This window comes from Leiobunum rupestre, chromosome 6 (genome assembly GCF_980474605.1).
Source record: "Leiobunum rupestre chromosome 6, qqLeiRupe1.1.hap1, whole genome shotgun sequence".
NCBI lineage: Eukaryota > Metazoa > Arthropoda > Arachnida > Opiliones > Sclerosomatidae > Leiobunum > Leiobunum rupestre.
In genome coordinates this window covers 17,000,463-17,022,152 of record NC_143389.1, presented here as the reverse complement: position 1 = coordinate 17,022,152, position 21,690 = coordinate 17,000,463, and the positions used below count along the sequence as shown (strand labels likewise).

The following is a 21,690-nucleotide window of genomic DNA, read 5'->3' as shown; positions in this document are numbered from 1 at the left end:
ACTTTGAATCCAGCGATCCGAGTTCAAATCTCGGTGGAACCTCGTAATGTTGCAAGAAGTGGTGGAACGTTGTATATACCTCTTCTTCGAACATTTATTTAAAAGTTATTGTTTTATTTTCTTACATTTACTAGGTTTTACTTATCTTTAACCATGTCGGTGAAATGGGCAGCACTCTGGACTTTGAGTCCAGCGATGACAGTTCAAATCGCGGTGGAGGCTCGAATCATTGTAACAAGCGCGCAAAGATGTATTTTTCTCTTCATTAAGAATTTTTTTATTTTAAATCTTCAAAAATCTTTTTCCTATACATTGTTTATCCCAGCAATGATATTGCCGGCTCCATGGTGTAATGGTTAGCACTCTGGACTTTGAATCCAGCGATCCGAGTTCAAATCTTGGTGGAACCTCGTAATGTTGCAAGCAGTGGTGGAACATTGTATATACCTATTCGGCGAACATTGATTTAAAAATTATTGTTTTATTTTCTTACATTTACTAGGTTTTGATTATCTTTAACCTTGTCGGTGCAATGGTGAAATGGTCCGCACTCTGGACTTTCAGTCCAGCGATGACAGTTAAAATCACGGTGGAGGGTCGAATTATTGTAACAAGCGTGCAAAGATGTATTTTTCTCTTCATTAAGCATTTTTTTATTTTAAATCTTCAAAAATCTTTTTCCTTTACATTGTTTATCCTAGAAATGATATTGCCGGCTCCATGGTGTAATGGTTAGCACTCTGGACTTTGAATCCAGCGATCCGAGTTCAAATCTCGGTGGAACCTCGTAATGTTGCAAGCAGGGGTGGAACGTTGTATATACCTCTTCGGCGAACATTGATTTAAAAATTGTTGTTTTATTTTCTTACATTTACTAGGTTTTGCTTATCTTCAACCTTGTCGGTGCAATTGTGAAATGGTCCGCACTCTGGACTTTGAGTCCAGCGATGACAGTTAAAATCACGGTGGAGGCTCGAATCATTGTAACAAGCGTGCAAAGATGAATTTTTCTCTTCATTAAGCATTTTTTTATTTTAAATCTTCAAAAAACTTTTTCCTTTACATTGTTTATCCTAGAAATGATATTGCCGGCTCCATGGTGTAATGGTTAGCACTCTGGACTTTGAATCCTGCGATCCGAGTTCAAATCTCGGTGAAACCTCGTAATGTTGCAAACAGTGGTGGACCGTTTTATATTGCTCTTCGGCGAACATTGATTTAAGAATTATTGTTTTATTTTCTTACATTTACTAGGTTTTGCTTATCTTCAACCTTGTCGGTGCAATGGTGAAATGGTCAAAACTCTGGTTTTTGACTCCAGAGATTTCAGTTCAAATCGCGGTGGAGGCTCGAATCATTGTAACAAACGTGCAATGATGTATTTTTCTCTTCATTAAGAATTTTTTTATTTTAAATCTTCAAAAATCTTTTTCCTATACATTGTTTATCCTAGAAATGATATTGCCGGCTCCATGGAGTAATGGTTAGCACTCTGGACTTTGAATCCAGCGATCTGAGTTCAAATCTCGGTGGAACCTCGTAATGTTGCAAGTAGTGGTGGAACGTTGTATATACCTCTTCTTCGAACATTGATTTAAAAGTTATTGTTTTATTTTCTTACATTTACTAGGTTTTGCTTATCTTTAACCATGTCGGTGAAATGGGCAGCACTCTGGACTTTGAGTCCAGCGATGACAGTTCAAATAACGGTGGAGGCTGGAATCATTGTAACAAGCGTGTAAAGATGTATATTTCTCTTCATTAAGCATTTTTTATTTTAAATCTTCAAAAACTTTTTCCTATACATTGTTTATCCTAGCAATGATATTGTCGGCTCCATGGTGTAATGGTTAGCGTTCTGGACTTTGATTCCAGCTATTCGAGTTCAAATCTCGGTGGAACCTCGAAATGTGGCAAGCAGTGGTGGAACGTTGTATATACCTCTTCGGCGAACATTGATTTAAATATTATTGTTTTATTTTCTTACATTTACTAGGTTTTGCTTATCTTTAACCTTGTCGGTGCAATGGTGAAATGGTCCGCACTCTGGACTTTGAGTCCAGCGATGACAGTTAAAATCACGGTGGAGGCTCGAATCATTGTAACAAACGTGCAATGATGTATTTTTCTCTTCATTAAGCATTTTTTTATTTTAAATCTTCAAAAATCTTTTTCCTATACATTGTTTATCCTAGCAATGATATTGTCGGTTCCATGGTGTAATGGTTAGCACTCTGGATTTTGAATACAGTGATCCGAGTTCTATTCTCGGTGGAACCTAGTTTTGTTGTAAGCAGTGGTGGACCGTTTTATATAGCTCTTCGGCGAACATTGCTTAAATAATAATTGTTGTATTTTCTTACCTTTACTTGGTTTTGGTTATCTTTAACATTGTCGGTGCAATGGTGAAATGGTCAGTTCTCTGGACTTTGAGTCCAGCGATGACAATCCAAATCGCTGTGGAGGCTCGAATCATTGTAACAAGCGTGCAAAGATGTTTATTTCTCTTCATTAAGCATTTTTTTTATTTTAAATCTTCAAAAATCTTTTTCCTATACATTGTTTATCTTAGCAATGATTTTGCCGGTTCCATGGTGAAATGGTCAGCACTCTGGACTTTGAATCCAGCGATTACATTTCAAATCGTGGTGGAGGCTCGAATGATTGTAACAAGCGTGCAAAGATGTATATTTATCTTCATTAAGCATGGTTTTAATTTGAAATTTTCAAAAACCTTTTTCCTATACATTGTTAATCCTAGCAATGGTATTGCCGGTTCTATGGTGTAATGGTTAGCACTCTGGACTAGAAAAGTCGGAGCTTCTCGCTCGAATTAGTTTTTGAGATTTGGTGGCAATTGAAGCAAAGTACGATAATATATGTCTAACATCATACAAAAACAAATATCGGGCGTTTGAAAATTAAAATTCAGGGATAGACGGGTCCAATTAGATGGCTATCGAGTCCAATGTTCTTTCTGAACTAATATCTTATATTGAAAACTTTGTAACCATGAGGCAATTTAAAAAATTTAGGATATGAGAAATATATTAATAAATGGCGTCTTAAATCCAAAATTACGAAATTTTTTGCGGATGTGAGGGATGAGCGTTCCGATGGTAAAAATACCATCCTAGTGTTCGGAGATGCCTTTAAAAAGATGCAGATCAGTTCAGAAATTACCAAAACGAAGCCTGGCTATAACAAGTACAACTAATTTGCTTCGACACGATATGCAAAAAATGGAGTTCCCCCAGTTTTCCGGCTCATTTTCTGAAGACTGCCAGCGGAAAAGCGTTCCCAACCGTTGAAAGTCTTTCTCTTCTGTTTGGCTCTGAATTAAAAGGGAAAGATATGACGGATACGCAAGCCTGCTTGACTATATGACAGCTAATCTTGTAAAACTTCAAAAAGAAAAAATCATCAAGACGCAGCCCGTATCGTGAGCCCCTACTTCCTCTTTTCGTTGATCTGAACATCCACGCTTTAACACGTAACAAGAAAATTATTAAGCAAATGAGCGACCTTGGTATAATAAGTGTTTCCTATTCTCGTGCACTTCAAGTTTAAGATCTGAAAAAGCGGCGATTCTAGCCATGGTAAAACATGGAATGTCAATCGTAAGGAGCGTTGTCGAGTATTGCAATCCAGGACAAATTCCGGTTTTTGTCGGAGATCAGCCAATTTTTGCCTTAGCGAAACAAATATAATGGCCATATTCCAAGTCCCGATAGATTTGGATGGAAGAGAGCCGAAAGGCACTGGAGGCCACTTTGGATAACAATACCAGAAGCTTCAGTGTCGTACAGGCAATAAATCAAATGTTTGTGCAAAGCCATTCCACTTTGACCAAGAAACTGTATTTGCAACAATAGCTCCTTAGAATATAGAGCATTGTGTTAGTGCAAAGGTGTATGCAAAGGGTTATAGAATAAAATAATATTACGAGTATAAGTTTGTTGTTAATATAGTTTGTATAACCAAAGTGAAGATATGACAACATCAAGCAGATAATAACAGGGGTGTCACTCAAATGTTTATAACTTTACAACGTTTCAAGATATATTAGTGTGTAAGGTATCATTTGAAAGCCTATTACAAGGGCCCGAAGGTTGTCTAATTTTTTTCAGTGTCGTTATTGTTCTTTAAAAGTGCAATTTTGAAAAACTGAAATATACAATTTTGCGTTTTATGTCATTTTAATTAAATAAATATTATATTAATCGTTTAAATTTTTCTTTTACTCAATGAATTGCATTTCAATATTTAATTTTAAAAAAGAAAACCTCTAGCATATAGAACGCGAGATATGTCGGTTTTTGTAACAGGCCCCCTATTTTTAAAATAATGTATTTATAGTGTACATTCACTGTACCAAGTTTGGTACTTTAATGATTTCTGTAACGATCATTTCACTAAGCGACAGATCTAGTAGGATAAAATTAGGGCAATTAAAATAAAAGGAAGTAGAAAATGTAAGGTGAAGAATCGAGTAAGGGTGGCGTTATCGATTGAGAATCCTCCTCAGATTTAGATTACTAGATTTGGTCCAATATAAGGGATCGCTGAAAATAAGTTAGTAATCACTGTTGCGCCTCAAAAGGATATTTGCCCTCATGGTAGGACATAACCTAAAAAGGCTGTTGCTATTTTTAGAAGTAAGATTATAACCCCCGCAATCCATGTAGTGAGGCTTTGTAAGAAGCATAGTAGATTCCTCGAGCAATGTGTATATAAATACACACAATAAATAGTCTAGCACCGTTAGCATGCGAAAAACGGAAAAGTCATCCATAGTTGACATCTCGTATAATATGGGAGTGTCGGGGGTATAATGTATTGCTAGGAAGATACCTGTGGTCACTTGAATGATTAAACATAGGATAAGAAGTTACCCAAAATTTCATCAATAAGAAATATTGGAAGGGGCGAGTAAATCAATTAATGCGGAATTTAAAATTTTTAGAATTGGGTGTTTTTCGGATGGGTGCTGTGTTTAGAATTAGGAAAGAACCAAAGACTATGTTTGCCTTATCAAAGCAGCCCTTTAAATTTTTAGGTACTTCCCTGTTAAAATTTTGTGACCCGTTAGGGCCAATTAGTATGTTGAGCGTAGTGGCCCTTGTGTTTGTCTTGTAATTTTTACAATTGTAATAAGGGTGATAAGAATATAAGTTAAAATTATTGTTATTCATGTAATTTTAATAATTGTGATTGTGTTCAAAGGTAGAGGTTTATAAAAGATTGTAATGACAGGGGTGATAAGAAGTATTATTATAATCAGTTATTTATTTTGGGTCGTTGAGAAGGGCTCGTTTGATGAGAGAGAAGCTGTATAAATAAATAAAATAATTAGTCCTCCTAGGAGGACTAGGATGATGATGTAACTGATAAGTCTTATTTTAGTTTAAAAAATGCTTTGATAGCTAGACTAATTGTAATTAAAATTAATGCCACAATTACCTTAATATTGTGGTTTAGAATGCAATAAGTAGTAAAGTTAAGGTAATAAGAAGGGTGATTAAAACCAGAAAATAGTTAATTTATAATATCAGTTTTGGGGATTGAAGTAATTTTAAAAATTTTCTGAGTTTAGCTAAATGCATGGTTAATTTCCAATTTTGGTTTACAACACCAATGTTTTTATTAAACTACGAGAGCAATATTATGGAAAATTTTAATTTTTTTGCTTACTTAATTTTTTTGGGGGTGTATAAGTTTAGGTTTAAGTCATTCTCATTTATTGTCTTGAGATTGGAGTTTTTAATATTAAGTGGTTACCTTATGGCTGTAAATAGAGTTGGTTATATGTTGTTGGATAGTTTAGTTCTCTTCCTGTATCTGTTTGTTGTTGCGTGTGAAGGTTGTTTGGGGTTAGGTATTTTGATTAGTTTAGTGAAAGGGTATGGGACGATATATTTGGTTTGATAAGTTTATTACAATGTTAAGGATTTTTTATTTAGAGTATTTTTGACCATTTTTTTAAGTGTATTAGAGTATTATGTTATTGTAGCTTGTTTATTACTTTTAACAGTATTGATAGTCTCTATTTATCCTATGGGGGAATGAGGTTCTTTTAGAGGATTATTTGGTCTAGATCGTATAGGTTGCGTCCTTCTTTTATTAACGATTATAATTACATTATTGAGTTTACTAAGTTCTTACTCTTTACTTAAAATGGGGGGGAGGAAAGATGTTTCTTTCCCTGGGTCTCGTTCTTATAAATTTTTTATTTCTGAGATTTAGTGTTAACGACTTAATGTTATTTTAAATTTTTTGTGAGGTATCTTTGGTTCCTCTTTTAGTAATTGTTGTCGGGTATGGTGTACAACCTGAGAGGGTTGGTGCTGGTCTTTATATACTTTTTTATACTATATTTGGCTCTTTACCTCTATTAGTTGGGATTTTGTTAATTAGATTGAAAGTAGGGAGCTTAGGTTATAGTTATTTCTACTATGTTAATTGTAACATTTAGTTAAATAAATATTTTTAGTTAAATTACCTGCCTATATAGTTCATCTGTGGTTACCTAGGGCACATCTGGAAGCTCCTGTTTTCGGTTCTATAGTGTTAGCCGGTGTGATGTTGAAATTGGGGGGTTATGGCCTTATTCGATTTTTACCTTTTTTTTGTAAATGTCTATTTCGTAATCATTCATCTCTCTCTCTCTCCATGAGATGTGATCACAAGTTGTTGTTTTCTCACCACCTCTTTTATTTTCCAGAAAAAAAAGCCCGGACGCTGGCGATAGAACAATCCGCACCTGTGCCAGGACCCGCCGCTGCCTTCGAAGAACCGCAACTAGGACCCTCTAAACGACAGCGACTCCTATCATTTTTGCTCATGTAATAATATAATTATTATTATTATTACGACATTACGGGCTAATAATAATAATAATAATAATAATAATAATGTAATATAAATATGTAATAATTTTTCAAAAAGTTTCGTTGGAATTTTAACTTTTTTGTAACTGAATTTGTACAATTTCGGACTTCATTAAATAACTTGAATATGTATTTTTTTTATTACGCAGGAATTAATACCATTAGAAGTTTCATTTAAACGAAGTAATACCTCTGCGTGTGGTTCCATACCATAGTAGAAAACAAAATAAAGCAAACAAGATGGTACAGCCACAATAGCAGCCTCTTCCTTCTAGCACTCTTGATTTTACCTCTTTGATTAAAAACCGCGACTTTTGGAACAGGCCCTATAGTTTGACTGCTTTGGATTTTTTGGTCTCACTTTTTCACGTAGACGCGAGCGTAGACGATTCCAATCTTTTACTTTTAATTGTTCAATCGAATGAGACCACTCTCCCTTTAAGGGGGTTGGTCGGAGGGGGCGGAAATTAACGGCACTGCGTGCGCGTCAAAGAGTTCTATCGAATGAGACCAACTTTTTTCGGTCACTCTCCCTTTAATAAGAAAGTGCCACACTTATTTATTACTTCTGACCATACACGGTTTCGATAAGAAAGTGCCACACTTATTTATTACTTCTGACCATACACGGTTTCGATAAGAAAGTGCCACACTTATTTATTACTTCTGACCATACACGGTTTCGATAAGGAAGTGCCACACTTATTTATTACTTCTGACCATACACGGATTCGATAAGAAAGTGCCACACTTATTTATTAATACTGACCATACACGGTTTCGATAAGAAAGTGCCACACTTATTTATTACTTCTGACCATACCCGGTTTCGATAAGAAAGTGCCACACTTATTTATAACTTCTGACCATACACGGTTTCGATAAGAAAATTTTTCAAATTCCAGGCGGCGCCACCGTCGCGATGCGACGCGCTAGAACTAAATTCAACTTTCACCTAAGAAGAATCTATTTCCGTTTGATTAATCCATGATAGATCCTTCTTAGGTGAAAGTTGAACATGGATCTATCACCTGCAGCTTAAGGTTTTTACCTCTCCAAGGGGACTTTGTACCCTAGGAGGGGTTATACAACCACCGTGTCTGTCTGTCTGTCTGTGGGTCTGTCTGTCAGGCCTGCGAACGCGTTCGCATTTTCGGGGCGAAGGGTAATCACTGCGTACGCAGTTTCTTAGAATCAGGGAAAAGGTTTTTCCAAAAGCGCCCTCTTTTTGTCATTGGGTGTAGTATAATCTTTTAATCGGCCGGGATTCGAACCCGAGCCCCCTTGAACGACACGTGAGCGTTCCACCGCAGACCCAAGTATACAGTTACGCTTCACTGAAAATTAAAAACTCTTCCGAGGAGGGGTATATTTTGGCTTGCCAACTTGTATCATATAACTATTCTTGTTTTTTCTTTGAGTAAACAGTAAACACGATACAGAAAATATTTACGCCCAGGAACTAGCATTTTGTAAAAATATTTTCTTTTAAAGGAGGCTAGTTCCGGGGCCATTTTTCAATGGTAAAAGTTCAAGCGAACATTAGGTGAGGACGGCGTGGCTAGGTTGGTATAGGCGTCGGTTTTTGGAGATAACGAGGCCAGCAGCTTTCTGTGTTCGAGTCTCAGCGACGACGCCGATAATATAAATTATTAAAAAAAAATATTTTTCGCAGCTCCATCTACCGTGTCGTCGCTTTCCACGCCAAACAAACTACAAACATACAAACACTTAACGACTTTCCGTCCATAACAATAGTCCCACTTCGATATATATATATATATATATATATATATATATATATATATATGTATATCTCGATGTGGAACTAAAAATGAACAAACATTCAGTCAGTCGGGATAATTTTTCTCAGCCGGCCGTGAGTGCTTTCTACTGAAAAAACTATCCCATCGCTCACCGCAAAAATGATCCTTGCCCCGGCGGTTCTTCAAAATAAACAAATATTTAGTCGCTCGGGATACTTTTTATAAGCACGCTGTGAGTGCTTTCTACAGAAAACAAATATGCCGTCGCTCACCGTGAACATGATCCTGGACCCAACGATTCTTAAAAATGAACAAACATTCAGTTACTGGGCCCGATCTCTCTCAGCGCGCCGTCAGCGCTCACTTCTGAGCCAACTACCCCGTCGCTGGAAGGGAATATTTCTTAAAAGTGAGAAGACAAACCCGGCGAAAGTGCGCTCCTGCTCAAAGAGCCGCGAACAATCGACGACTGAGAAAATCTTTTGGTTCTCCCGTCGAGCTTGCTCAGTCTGCCTCTCTCTCCCAAAAGAGCAGCAGAACTTTCGATGTTAAATTATCGTTCTTTTCGAGAGGGTTTTCAAAAACGATCGCTCTCAATTTTCGCCCACCTCAACGCGAGAGCCGACGCCGACGAAAAAGTTTCAGTTTCTACAAGAAGCTTCGGCTTTTCGCTCGCTTATAAACCCGCCTCGCGCGGCTATTGTAGATCATGTTCAAGCTTGTGCCTTACACTGCATAGACACTAAACAAGTACAACTAATTGCTAAGGAAAACAATCCTATCAAGTTAAATATTCGAGAATCAGTGGAAATTATAAAACTAAAAATCAATAATAAACTCATCAACAATATAGATGGATCCGCGCATGAGGTTGCTTTACATTATTTAAACCTGTTTAATTTAGACTATTGATTTCTATGATGCTGTTTGTCCTCCGGCTATTTACGGCGATCTGTTGATTATATGAAGGTTATACTCGAAATGTATTTACTCTGTTTCTTGCCCCGAATGAGCTCTCGTATTTGTTGTTATTGTAAATTAGCCTGACGACGACGCTAGTATTGGCGCCGAAACGGCCGTAGCTTAGTTTTTAATTAATAAAAACTTTTATTGTACAACAGTGGTTTATTCATTTTAGTCAATTTTAAACATGTACAAGACTTGTAGCGGTAAAGATAAATGGAAATAATCCTATAAAATTATTGATTAAAATTATTCATATTAGAGCAATAATGATTAAAGGTATTCCTTGCGTTGAGGTTCTACCTAATAATGCTTTGAGTTCTTTATTTAGGGAATTCACGAGGTTATTCATTAAAGTATTGTTTCGGGTTGGTGAAAGTCGAAATCATATGGCGATAATAAGAATAGGGCTAAAGGCACTAACTCAGTTTATTGAAAAATTTTGGGAGCTAGAGGGGTCAAAAGAGGAGAATAAATTAGTTATCATTGTCAATTTAAGTTTTTGTTTTGCTTCTGTGAAAATTTAGTTGAGCAAAAATAACTAAAATTTTTGTAAAATTTAGTGTGATAAAAGTTAACCCTATTAAAATTAAAGCGTAAAAGAAAAGGATTGTTCATATAATAGGGGCTATTTGTGGCAATAAAAGGAGCGTTGTGATTGTATTTTGACAAAATACTGTTATTTGTTAGCTATCCTTTTCATTAAGGGGAGGGTCCTATAAGATGGTTTAAGAGACCATTGCTTATAGTTTCAGCTACTTAATGATATTATCTATATATCATCATTCGTGATGGGGTGGTTATCTCAAGAAATGATCTAATTCAACGCCGTAACTCTTCATCTTCGTCAAATGGAGTTACTTTCACAAAAAATGCCTAACGTCACTCAAGCATGTTTTGCCTCTCAGTAAAATCTCTTCAACTAACAATTTTTCAACTCTGACTCTAAATCCATTTGCTCCAGTTTTTTTTCCGTTAACTCATCGCGCACTGTCTACTTTGTCGACCCAACCTACTTCGTTGATTCAACCAAATCAACTAACTCCGTCGATTGAACCTACTTTGTCGATTATACTAACGTCATCGATTCTACCAACGTCGTCGATTCTGCCACCGTCGCCGATTCTTCCAACGTCGTCGATTCTACCAACGTCATCGATTCTGCCAATGTCATCGATTTTACCGACGTCTTAGATTCTACCAACGTCGTAGTTTTTACCAACGTCGTCGATTCTACTACCGTCGTCGATTCTGCCAATGTCATCGATTTTACCGACGTCTTAGATTCTACCAACGTCGTAGTTTTTACCAACGTCGTCGATTCTACTACCGTCGTCGATTCTACCACCGTCGTCAATTCTACCAACGTCGTCGTTTCTACCAACGTCGTCGGTTCCGCCACCATCATCGGTTCTGCCACTGTCGTCAATTTTACCACCTTCGTCGATTCTACCAACGTCGTCGACTCTGCCACCGTCGTCGATTCTGCCACCGTCGCCGATTCTTCCAACATCATCGATTCTACCAACGTCATCGATTCTGCCAATGTCATCGATTTTACCAACGTCTTAGATTCTACCAACGTCGTAGTTTTTACCAACGTCGTCGATTCTACCACCGTCGTCGATTCTACCACCGTCGTCAATTCTACCAACGTCGTCGTTTCTACCAATATCGTCGATTCTACCAACACCGCAAAATCCACATTATCCAACAATAAAACGTCTCCATCCTCGAGGTTTGGTCATTGGTCATTTGAATATTCGTTCTCTACGTGCACAACTACTATCTTTAGAACAATTATTGCTAATACACGATATTTATGTTCTTGTAATCACGGACACCTGGCTTGATGATTCTGTCCCAAATTTCATGATCGAAATTAATGGTTATGCCGTTTTTCGTCATGATCGGAAAGATCGTAGTGGAGGCGGCGTTGCGCTTTACTATAAAGAGCATCTTCCGTTGGTTCCTGTTTCGGACATGCCCATGACCCATCTGAAAATGTTTACATGTAAACTGTCTATGAAGCAAACTCTTCCATTTTATATTACTACCGTGTACATCCCTCCAGATGCAACAGTGATGCAACTGGAAGAACTTCGTCTGATAATTGATCATTTTAACTCTGATGTAGCTGGTCAACTGATATTAATGGGTGATTTTAATGTAGATCTTCTGGGTCCTGGTAGCCCTAAGTGTAAAACTCTCAAAGCTGTTACATCAGCATTAGCAATCCCACACGTACTACCCTCAAAACATCAACACTTATTGACCATATCTACGTTAGCCATCCTAGGAAATTTAATTACAGCGCTGTGATTTGTGTCGGACTTTTAGATCATGACCTAATACTATGTGTTTTCCTAAAGATTCAAGACCTCGGCGTGGTACGAAATTTCTCACAACTCGTTCATTTCGTACTTTTGCTCCGGACCTTTTTACAAGTAGTCTCGCTCAAATCCTATCTAATGCTCCAAATACTGTTTCAGTTGATGAAATGTGGTCTTTCATGCGTGATAGTATTGTAGAACTACTTGATCAACATGCTCCGATCATTACGCGACGCTGTACTCTAAATACTCCACCGTGGTTCTCCTCTACTATATGTAAGCTAGCATACCATAGAGATCATCAGAGATCAAGACGTACTGGTTGTAACTCTGATTTCCATGATGCTCAATACAAGCGTTATAGAAAGCTGGTCAATAATCAGTAAAGTGGTCTAAAAATTTGTATATACGATCGGAAATACAGTAGTGCTCTGGAAATTCACGGCAGTTATGGAAACCTTGGGTACGTTGAGCAGAGCTCATCGGACTCACCGATTACTAATCGGTGACATCGGTTTCCTACTGTACGCTTTGTCGCGTTTCCGGTTTTGACGTCACGATAGTCATCGGTTACTCACCGAAGTCATCGGCTGGAAGAGTCGGTTTTTCCGATGACTGACGTCATTTCTGACGTAAAACTACTATAAAAGCTACGGCATTTTAAAAAACACCGATGACTGAATAAAAGCGTTCAGCAACTTACGACGTCAATATGACGAAAAAGCTCATCGGTGGAAGATATCAAATCCATCGGGTTTTTTCCGTTGACTGCTGCTGAACGTAGCCCTTTTAAACGTCATATTGGTAATCGACGCCAAGCTATTACTCAACTAACAGTTAATGAAACTATTATTGACAATCCCAATGACATCGCCTGTGCACTAAATAATAACTTTATTAGTACTAAGCCTTGGCCAAGTGTACTTCAACGCATCGATTTAACCACAAAAGAAATCTTTTCTTTGCAAGAAGTCTCAGTGAATGAAGTATTTACTCAGCTAAAGACCTTACCCTTAAATAAAGCAACAGGTCCGGACGGTAATCCCGCTAAAATCTTGAAAGGAGTTGCAATTTTACTTGCTAAGCCTCTAACTAATCTGATAAACTTAAGTTTTAAAACTGGGGATTTTCCATCTGATTGGAAGATTGCTCGGATCTGTCCAATATATAAAGGGTGATACAGCGGATCCTCAAATGTATTGGCAGATAGCCATTTTGCAAGCAATAACTAAGGTTCCTGAGCGTCTATGTCAAATGCAAGTACTAAATTATCTTTCCCAACACAATTTATTGTACCTGTTACAATCAGGATTTCGCCCACGTCACTCTACCATAACCTGTGTATTCAATCTTCTAGAAGACATCGTGGACACCCTTTCTCGGGGCTTTTATGTAGGAGTTGTTTTTCTTGATATTGTGAAAGCGTTTGACTCCGTCGGTCATAAATTACTGCTGAACAATCTTGAAAGTCTGGGTTTTTCACAAGAAAGTCTCTTGTGGTTCAACTCTTATCTCTCTGGTCGTACCCAATTTGTGGCAGTGGAGGGTTGCCTCTCTGATCATGGTATTTCGGAGATTGGTGTTCCGCAAGGCAGTGTTCTAGGTCCACTATTATTTTCTCTTCACATCAATCGGATTGCTGATTCCCTAAAACATAGTACAGCCCACCTATTTGCTGATGACGCCGCTTCATTATCTAATGCAAGGTCTCCCAGCGACTTGATTGAAATGATGGACTCTGACGTCCTAAATATTGAACACGGGTATAACCAACTACACCTTTCGCTCCAAAAACGAAAGTCGACATTTACGGTCTTTGGAACTCCAAACAAGCTTGCTGAGTTTCAAGACGTTAAAGAGCTACCTTTAAGTTGTGTTGGCAGGGTCAAATCCATGAAGTATCTTGGAGTAATAATTGAAGAAAATTTATCTTTCGCTGACCATACGACGTACCTTTCGAAGAAACTAAATCAACGACTGTGGTGTATACGCACTCTCAAACCTTCGCTTTATGTTAAACTTTTAAACACCCTTTACAAAGCTCTGGTCCAGCCTCTATTTGAGTACGGAGACTTATTTTACCATGTTGCTGCGGAATATCGCCTGAAGCCTCTACAAGTAATTCAAAATAGAGCTGCCAAAACTATTATTGGAGCCAAACGTCATTCTTCCGCCACTGACGCAAGATCCATCGTTAAGTGGCTTACAATCAAACAGAGATATGTTTCTCACTTACTTATATTTATGTACAAAATCCACTATAAACAAGTACCAGAATATGTCTCTGATCGGTTTACGCGTGTCTCCTCCATTCATAAGTATGGCACTATGAACAGTGCCGTTGCGTACTATCTTGATAACCTGTCACCCCTATTTCGAAAGGTCAGCCCTAAATATAGGGGAATCTCGTTGTGGAATTCTCTTCCAGCAAACTTCATATCATCAAATACATCTCTCACTGTATTTAAATCTTTTATTCGAGATTTTGTTTTAAAATTTTAATATAAAACCTTATTTTATACATTATGTAATTTTCTTTCTGTATTTTTATCTTTGTACCCAACTGGAAATCAGTTGTTACAACTGAGTTGGATATCCACAATAAAGCCATATTATTATTATTATTATTATTATTATATATTCCCAACCTCTATTAATTCAATTGATATAATTTTGTGAAGGGACACTTTCTAGTATGATGGGTATAAAACTGTGTTCGGCTCCGTAAATTTCTGAGCATTGGTCGTAGAAAATACCATTTCGTAGGGATAGTAAAGGGAGTTGGTTAACTCGCCCGGGGATAGCATCTGCTTTGATACCCATGGCGGGTATGGAGCGCCAAACCGGCAGAAAAGGAATATAAAATGATAAAACGCAAATAAATAATAGGGATCGCGAAAAAATGATAAGACAGCGAAAAAATTATAAATTCGCGAAAGAATCCGAATATTACCTTTCCAGTCCCAGGAGTATTTGGTCTAAGATTTATTCTCCTTCGCCGAAAGATCTCATTGCATAATACCAGGTGCTTTGACTCAACGCTCGCGTCTAGTTAGGATGGAGCGAGCGACTAAAGTTGCCAATGAGTATGAAGTATACTTGACGAGCTAGTCATTTCGTATATTATCATTCTATAATTTGCGTTCCTGGCCATTTATGTGATTCTATCATAAATTTGTGATTCTATCATTTTTCGCGAACTTATCATTTTTTCGCGAATTTATCATTTTTTCGCGGTCTTATCATTTTTTCGCGATCCCTATTATTTATTTGCGTTTCCTATCATTTTTTCGCGATCCCTATTATTTATTTTCGTTTTATCATTTTATATTCCTTTTCTGCGGGTTTGGCGCTCCGTAGGCCGGTATAGCTCATGGATGAATGACGTTAGTGGCTGAAATTAAAAGACGAACATTAATGTTAGTTGGAATAACTATTCGGTTATCTACTTCGAGGAGCCGAAAGTTATTTCTTGAAAGGTCATTTGTTTGAATTATGTAGGAGTCAAAAATAATATCCTTGAAGTCTGTGTACTCATACGATCAGTATCATTGGTACCCTATGGTTGAAATGGTTATGTTCGGGTGATTTGTTTCATTTATTATATAGAGTAGCTGAAGGGATGGGAAAGCAATAAAAATAAGTATGAAAGCGGGGATGATTGTCCAGAATGTTCCGATTTCTTGTCCTTCTAATAAAAGTCGATTTGAGTAGCTATTGATTAATTAATTAATTATTATGTAGGAAACTATAGGATAGTGATTAAAATTAGAATGATTAAGGTGTGGTCATGGAAAAATATTATTTGTTCCATAATAGGTGAACCTGCATCTGGGAAAATAATTTTATTTCAAGTTGCCATAATTGAATACTAAATTTAATTGGGTGTTAGTATGACTTATTGGTGGACGATGATGTGTCCATTCTACAGAAGTAGGTATGTGTGACGAGAATATCATGACTCGTTGAGCCACTATGCTTTCTCAAATGATAAAAATCAAATAAATTATTGCAATCATTGATAGCGTGGAACCTAGCGAGGATATAACATTTCAGGAGGTGTAAGCATCTGGGTAATCTGTGTAGCGCCGGGGTATCCCACCTAACCCAAGAAAGGGGTGGGGAAAAAAGGTTAAATTAACTCCCAAAAGGATAAAATGTGTTTTTAATCATTTAGGGTTCATGACTAGCCCTGTAAATAGGGGTATTCAGTGAACAATTCCCCCTATGATAGCGAAGACTACCCCTATTGATAGAACATAATGAAAATGTGTTACTACATAATAGTGTCGTGCAGGATGATATCTAGCGAAGAATTTGCTAAGATTACTCCAGTGAGTCCCCCTAAAGTAAATAAAAAGACAAACCCTAAACTTGAATAAAGAGATGGGTCTAAATTTAATTTTGATCCGTGTATTGTTGCCAGCCAACTAAATTTTTTAATTCCTGTTGGAACGGCAATGATAAAATACCGATAGCTAATATTGCATATATTATCCCCAGTCTTCCAAATGGATCTTTTTTTCCTGTCTGGTGACGGATGATGTGGGAAACTATCCCGAATCCTGGAAGGATCAAAATATATACTTCTGGATGGCAAAATAATAAAAATAGGTGCTGGTAGAAAATTGGGTCCCCTCATCCTGCGGGGTCAAAAAAATAATTATTAAAATTTCGGTCTGTTAGAAGTATCGTAATAGCCCCTGCAAGGACTGGGAGGGATAGAAGAAGGAGAATAACTGTAATTTTAATTAATCAGACGAATAGAGGAACCCGCTCAAAAATCATTCCTGGAGTTCGTATATTAATTACAGTTGTGATGAAATTAACAGCCCCTAGAATCGAGGAGATACCCGCTAAATGCAACGAAAAAATAGTTAAATAAACAGAGGGTCCTCTATGGGCTAAATTTCTTGATAAAGGGGGATAAACTGTTCATCCTGTACCAGCGCCTCTTTCCACTATAGTCGAGGTCAAAAGTAGTAGGAAAGAGGGGGTAGCAACGAAAATCTTATATTGTTTAAACGGGGGAAAGCTATATCTGGGGCTTCTAATATTAAAGGGACTAACCAGTTCCCAAAACTACCCATTTTAATGGGTATAACTATATAGAAAATTATTACAAAAACAAGGGCGGTAACAATTACATTATAAATTAGTTCATTTTCTATTATTGACCCTGGTTGTCCTAATTCAATACGAATTAGGATGCTCAGGGCAGAGCCCACCATTGCAGCTCAAACTCCAAAAATTATATATAGTGTGCCGATATCCTTATGGTTAGTTGAGCATAATCATCGCGGTAAAATGTCTGAAGATAAAGAGGTAAATTGTAAATTTATTAATGGATTATTCCTTTTACTTGAGTTTTATAGTTTTAAAAAAAATTTAAATTGCAAAGGTTAATAGTTTTTTAACTTAGAGCTTTAATAGCTTAGGGTAATGAGGGGGCCCAATATAAGAAATAAAATTGAGAGTCAATTTTGTTTTTTTTTGTAGTTTAAGAGGTCTTTGGTTGAAGATAACTAGGGTATTGTAGGTTATCCGTAGATAAAAATATAAGTTAATTATGGAGCCAAGTAGTATTAAGAAAATAAGTAGGTGTCTGGTATTCGTAATTAATAAGTTTATGACTAAAATGTTTGGGAAGAACCCAATTATCTTAATATTAATAAATATAGGGGTAGTCTCGACCCTTTATTTATGAATATAGTTTTGTTAAGTGAACTAATAAGAATAAAAAGAAATGGCCATTGCTATTTACCTTTAATAGCTTCTATTATTTTTATCGTTATTAGAAATGCTGTGGGGTTCCATGTTGTAACGGTTAGCACTCTGGACTTTGAAGCCAGCGATCCGAGCTAAAATCTCAGTGGAATATATATAAGCGGACGATAAATTACCTAATATGATTTCTAATTTTAATATAGTACGTTTTAAAACGAAATGGCCACTTCTTTTTTCATCTAACAGCTTCTGTTCTTTTTATTTATTTTCAGTATGATATTGTTTTCCTTAGGTTGCTAGGTTTGTTTAGACCAACAAAAAATGTTGTAAATGTTTAAAGGGGTTGTGAATCCTGCGGATTTCATTAATGGATTGCATAATTTTATTGCTTGAAACACTCTTGATTTACTTAAGAACGGAATTAGTTAGTTGCTTCTGTTCCTATTGTCCTATTAAGATTTTATGTGGGGATATAAACTTTAGTTTTAAAATTTTCAAAACACTTTTAGACTTTCTTTAATCAAATAATAATGTTTGTGTTAAATTATCATGAGTTTTTTAATGACCTTTAATTTTTATTTTACAATATTATCATATTTAAAGAACTATTGTTACTCGAATGTACAATACCATAAGTATATTTTACTGAGAGTTAGTCGTGGAGTGGCGTCATCAGACAAATATAATCATACTAGACGAAAACGGGGGAATGCCAAATGACGAAGACAGTTTCTCAGTAAAACGTTAAGTATAGTGACGTTTACGATGTGTTTTACTTAAATAACAATGTTATAGACTTATGGTAATACAAATATTAAATTTAAAGGGAACATAACCTGCAAATCAATCTTTATGGAAGACCCCTTAAATTTTTCAAATTTCACTGTACAGTGGCGCCAAATATTTTTAAAGCCAAAGGCAAGAACGGCCAGAGGTTATATTACCTTTAAGGACGTATTAGTTTTTTCAAACCTTTAAAATAAATTTAACTTTCACTTAAAAACTTAATAATACATAATTCATTTTTATACAGTTTCTTTTTACATAAAGTCATATGTATACAATTTTTATCTTATAAGAAGAAGTTTCCATTTTGGCCATAAAAATGAAACACGTATCTTCGCAGACTCGATTTTTTTTTAATGTGATTGCATTTTTTGAATAGCCGCCAAAGTCGAGGGGTGAGACACTCTGCGAACTCGGTGTACACTGCCGTACCTTTGACAGTGCTAAATGGAACTCGCGAACTCTTGAAAATATGTACCTTTAACAGTGCTAAATGCACGAACTCGGTGTACAGATTATCACGCCTGAAAAATTCCGGATTTACTACTTCGCCTAACGATGTAAAATATGAAAATTACATTCACAATTTTCAGTTATATAATAGTTTGTGTTATTAGTTTTATGAAATCACTAAATCTGGTTTCCTGAAGTCAATGGGAGCCTCCGTAGGTACATGTTTGAAAGCAAAGAACTTTATAATTGGCATTATAGCGATATGGAAACTTCAAACTTCTCTTTAAAGGATATATTATATACTTCTGATAAGATTCATAGTCCCTCCAATATTATTGAGCAATAATATTCAATATATCTTGAGTGGGTTAAGTGCCGTCAGTCCTTGGAAAGGGTGTTACTGATCAGAAAGTGACCCTGAATTCTTTTGGGAGATTAGTATTGGAACAGCTTTAATCAGGAATGGATTTATTTTCACTTAAGGATATTTCAGGTTTCTCATTGGCTATCTAAACCTAGACAATGATACCCACGTAGCATTTTAACATATCCATTCTTTCCAAGTATAAATAGAAGCTTTTTTAGTAAAACTATATAAAGGGATTTTTAAAATATCAACGATTAACGAAAGGTCCAGGGACTATCTGACCACAGTTATTCCTACATAATGAGTTGTAATATAATAGAGTTTCATTAAGTGTAAACTGTAAAGGCTTATAGAAATACTGCATATTATCCCTGAAGTTAAAGTGGGTTATACTGGAAGTTGAAACTTGGTTGGAAGATAAAGAAATGACCAAGGTTATCCTCGAAACACACTCGTGAATCAATCGGTTTTGGATGTTACCAATAGGGAACGGACAACCCAGAAGTTATCCTACATGGCTAACCACCTTCGCGAAGACCCGCAAGTTTTCCATTTCATTTTTAACGGATTACAAACGGATACAAGCGAAGCGATAGTTTGACATCTTCATCGAATGTTTCGCTACTCCGTCTCAATTTACTATGGCCATAGGCTATCTAATAGTGCCTTATCACGGAAACAGAGAACTGTCACCTTATTATTTCTCCCCCATAGTAGACAATCTTTTAGTTCATTGGTGGTCACGAGGTTATGGAAAAAATAACCTAAAAAATTGATTTAAACTTCGTCTACATATAACAATATTTCAGCTACGGAAGACAGCAACATGTTTTACGTATCTTTGTTGGCAGAATGACAACTAGGCTACGTTCATTTTGATACCACTGAAACAGTCAATTATAAGTTTTGATTTGGAAAATTTTCATTAGGAGAAACTTGTAACAGTGAAGACGTAGTTTTATCGGGTACAATCTAACCTCCTACAAGTTTCCAAGAAGATGCACGGCTTAAACTGACTATTATTTCGAAGACGTTATTTACATTTGAAAGCGATTTCATTTACAATAGGCCTTAGTCGCAATCAAAATTTAGCTGGCAAAGGAGATTCCTCGACGTCGTTATCTGGAAGTAACAAACAACGCCCAAGTTCCTTTACGGCAAATTCAGACCCAAATTTAATAATCTCTCGAAATCTGAATCTTCCAAAATCGGCCAAAAAGAGAAAACCTGAATAAATCTAGACAACAGCCCAAAAGCGTTGGGGGCGTACAATCTACCTTGAAGAGGAGGTTTAACCACCTAACCCCCAGATGATCTACGTCACTGTATGACGCTATTCAATGTCATTTTCAATGTGGTTTTGTGTTTTTCGTGATCCGGTTGCTCATTTTACATGACTCTATCGATTAGCTTAATGATGACGTATTTGGAGCTGAATGTCAAAATATCCCGCGTACTCGTCATTCAAACTGGGGCTAAAGTCGCCTAAATCCGACACTGAACGTTCTCTTATTACCTGACTTATGGTAAAACCGAAAACGAATTGACTCGCAGTGATTAATTAAGTAAACATGTTTCACTCTATCAAGACAATTGGTACTATTTTGAGACTATTATTATTATTATTATTATTATTAATATTATTAGTACGATGGTATCGATGGGAACTAGTTGCAGTTGATAGAGTTGTACTGTAGCAAGGTTGGAATCTCTCGAAGGGAAGAGTGTCGTTTGGCTTTGTAGCACCTCATCAGTCTGATTCCACCGTAGAGTGGTAAGGCAAAAACACCCAATCCAACGGCCATGACCCCCGCGCAAAGTGCCACCACGCCTAGCGCTGGAGCTGCGGCAAATTTCCCCCCTAAAACAGGAAAACATCAAAACTAAGTTTTAAAAACCATATTAACATTTGAATTTATCATAAGCAACGTAATATATGTAAGTATGACTTTAAGATCCGCGGCCATCATGGTTCTAGTCTTCCTCCAGCTTGAGAGGGGGGGAGAGAAAAACGGAAGACGTCAGTTTCAGGGAACCAATGAGATACCGAGCTGATTTGATTGACTTTAGGGGGAGGAGCTTACTGGTATAGCGTGAGGGAATTGGGAAGGGCGAGGAGCTTATTGGTAGAGCGTGAGGGGATTGGGAGCAGCGCTACGAATCGTCTGAATAGAGTAATTCTCCAGAAGTAGGAATAAAGACATACTTTTTAGATACTAGGGGATTCCAGTAAATGATAGGGTGTCGCGAAGTGACTGCGTAACAGGAAGTTTCGGATTTTTAAATCGTCACACCCTAACCTGCGTACAATTACTTCCAGGTTAGTGCGATGACGCATTTAGTTCTCAAGTGCTTGAAGGAAGTGAATGTTATCTTCCGATTCGATAATTAGCATTTTCAGTTGA

At 36.8% G+C, this 21,690-nt stretch overlaps 1 protein-coding gene and 2 non-coding genes across 3 annotated transcripts in view; 2 read left to right on the top strand and 1 right to left on the bottom strand.

Annotated features, from left to right (window-relative positions):
* Positions 1–338: 338 nt before the first annotated feature.
* TRNAQ-UUG (transfer RNA glutamine (anticodon UUG)) lies at positions 339–410 on the top strand. The gene has a single exon. It is a non-coding gene; the product is annotated as a tRNA-Gln (tRNA).
* Positions 411–714: 304 nt separating this feature from the next.
* Positions 715–786, top strand: TRNAQ-UUG (transfer RNA glutamine (anticodon UUG)). The gene has a single exon. It is a non-coding gene; the product is annotated as a tRNA-Gln (tRNA).
* A 17,460-nt stretch (positions 787–18,246) lies between these two features.
* LOC149939565 (E3 ubiquitin-protein ligase RNF217-like) overlaps positions 18,247–21,690 on the bottom strand; it is a 33,597-nt gene continuing 30,153 nt past the window's right edge. Inside the window, exon 4 of the mRNA XM_090178477.1 lies at positions 18,247–21,146. Within this exon, the coding sequence (XP_090034603.1) occupies positions 20,953–21,146 (194 nt within the window). The 3' untranslated portion in view covers positions 18,247–20,952. The remainder of the gene's footprint in view (positions 21,147–21,690) is intronic.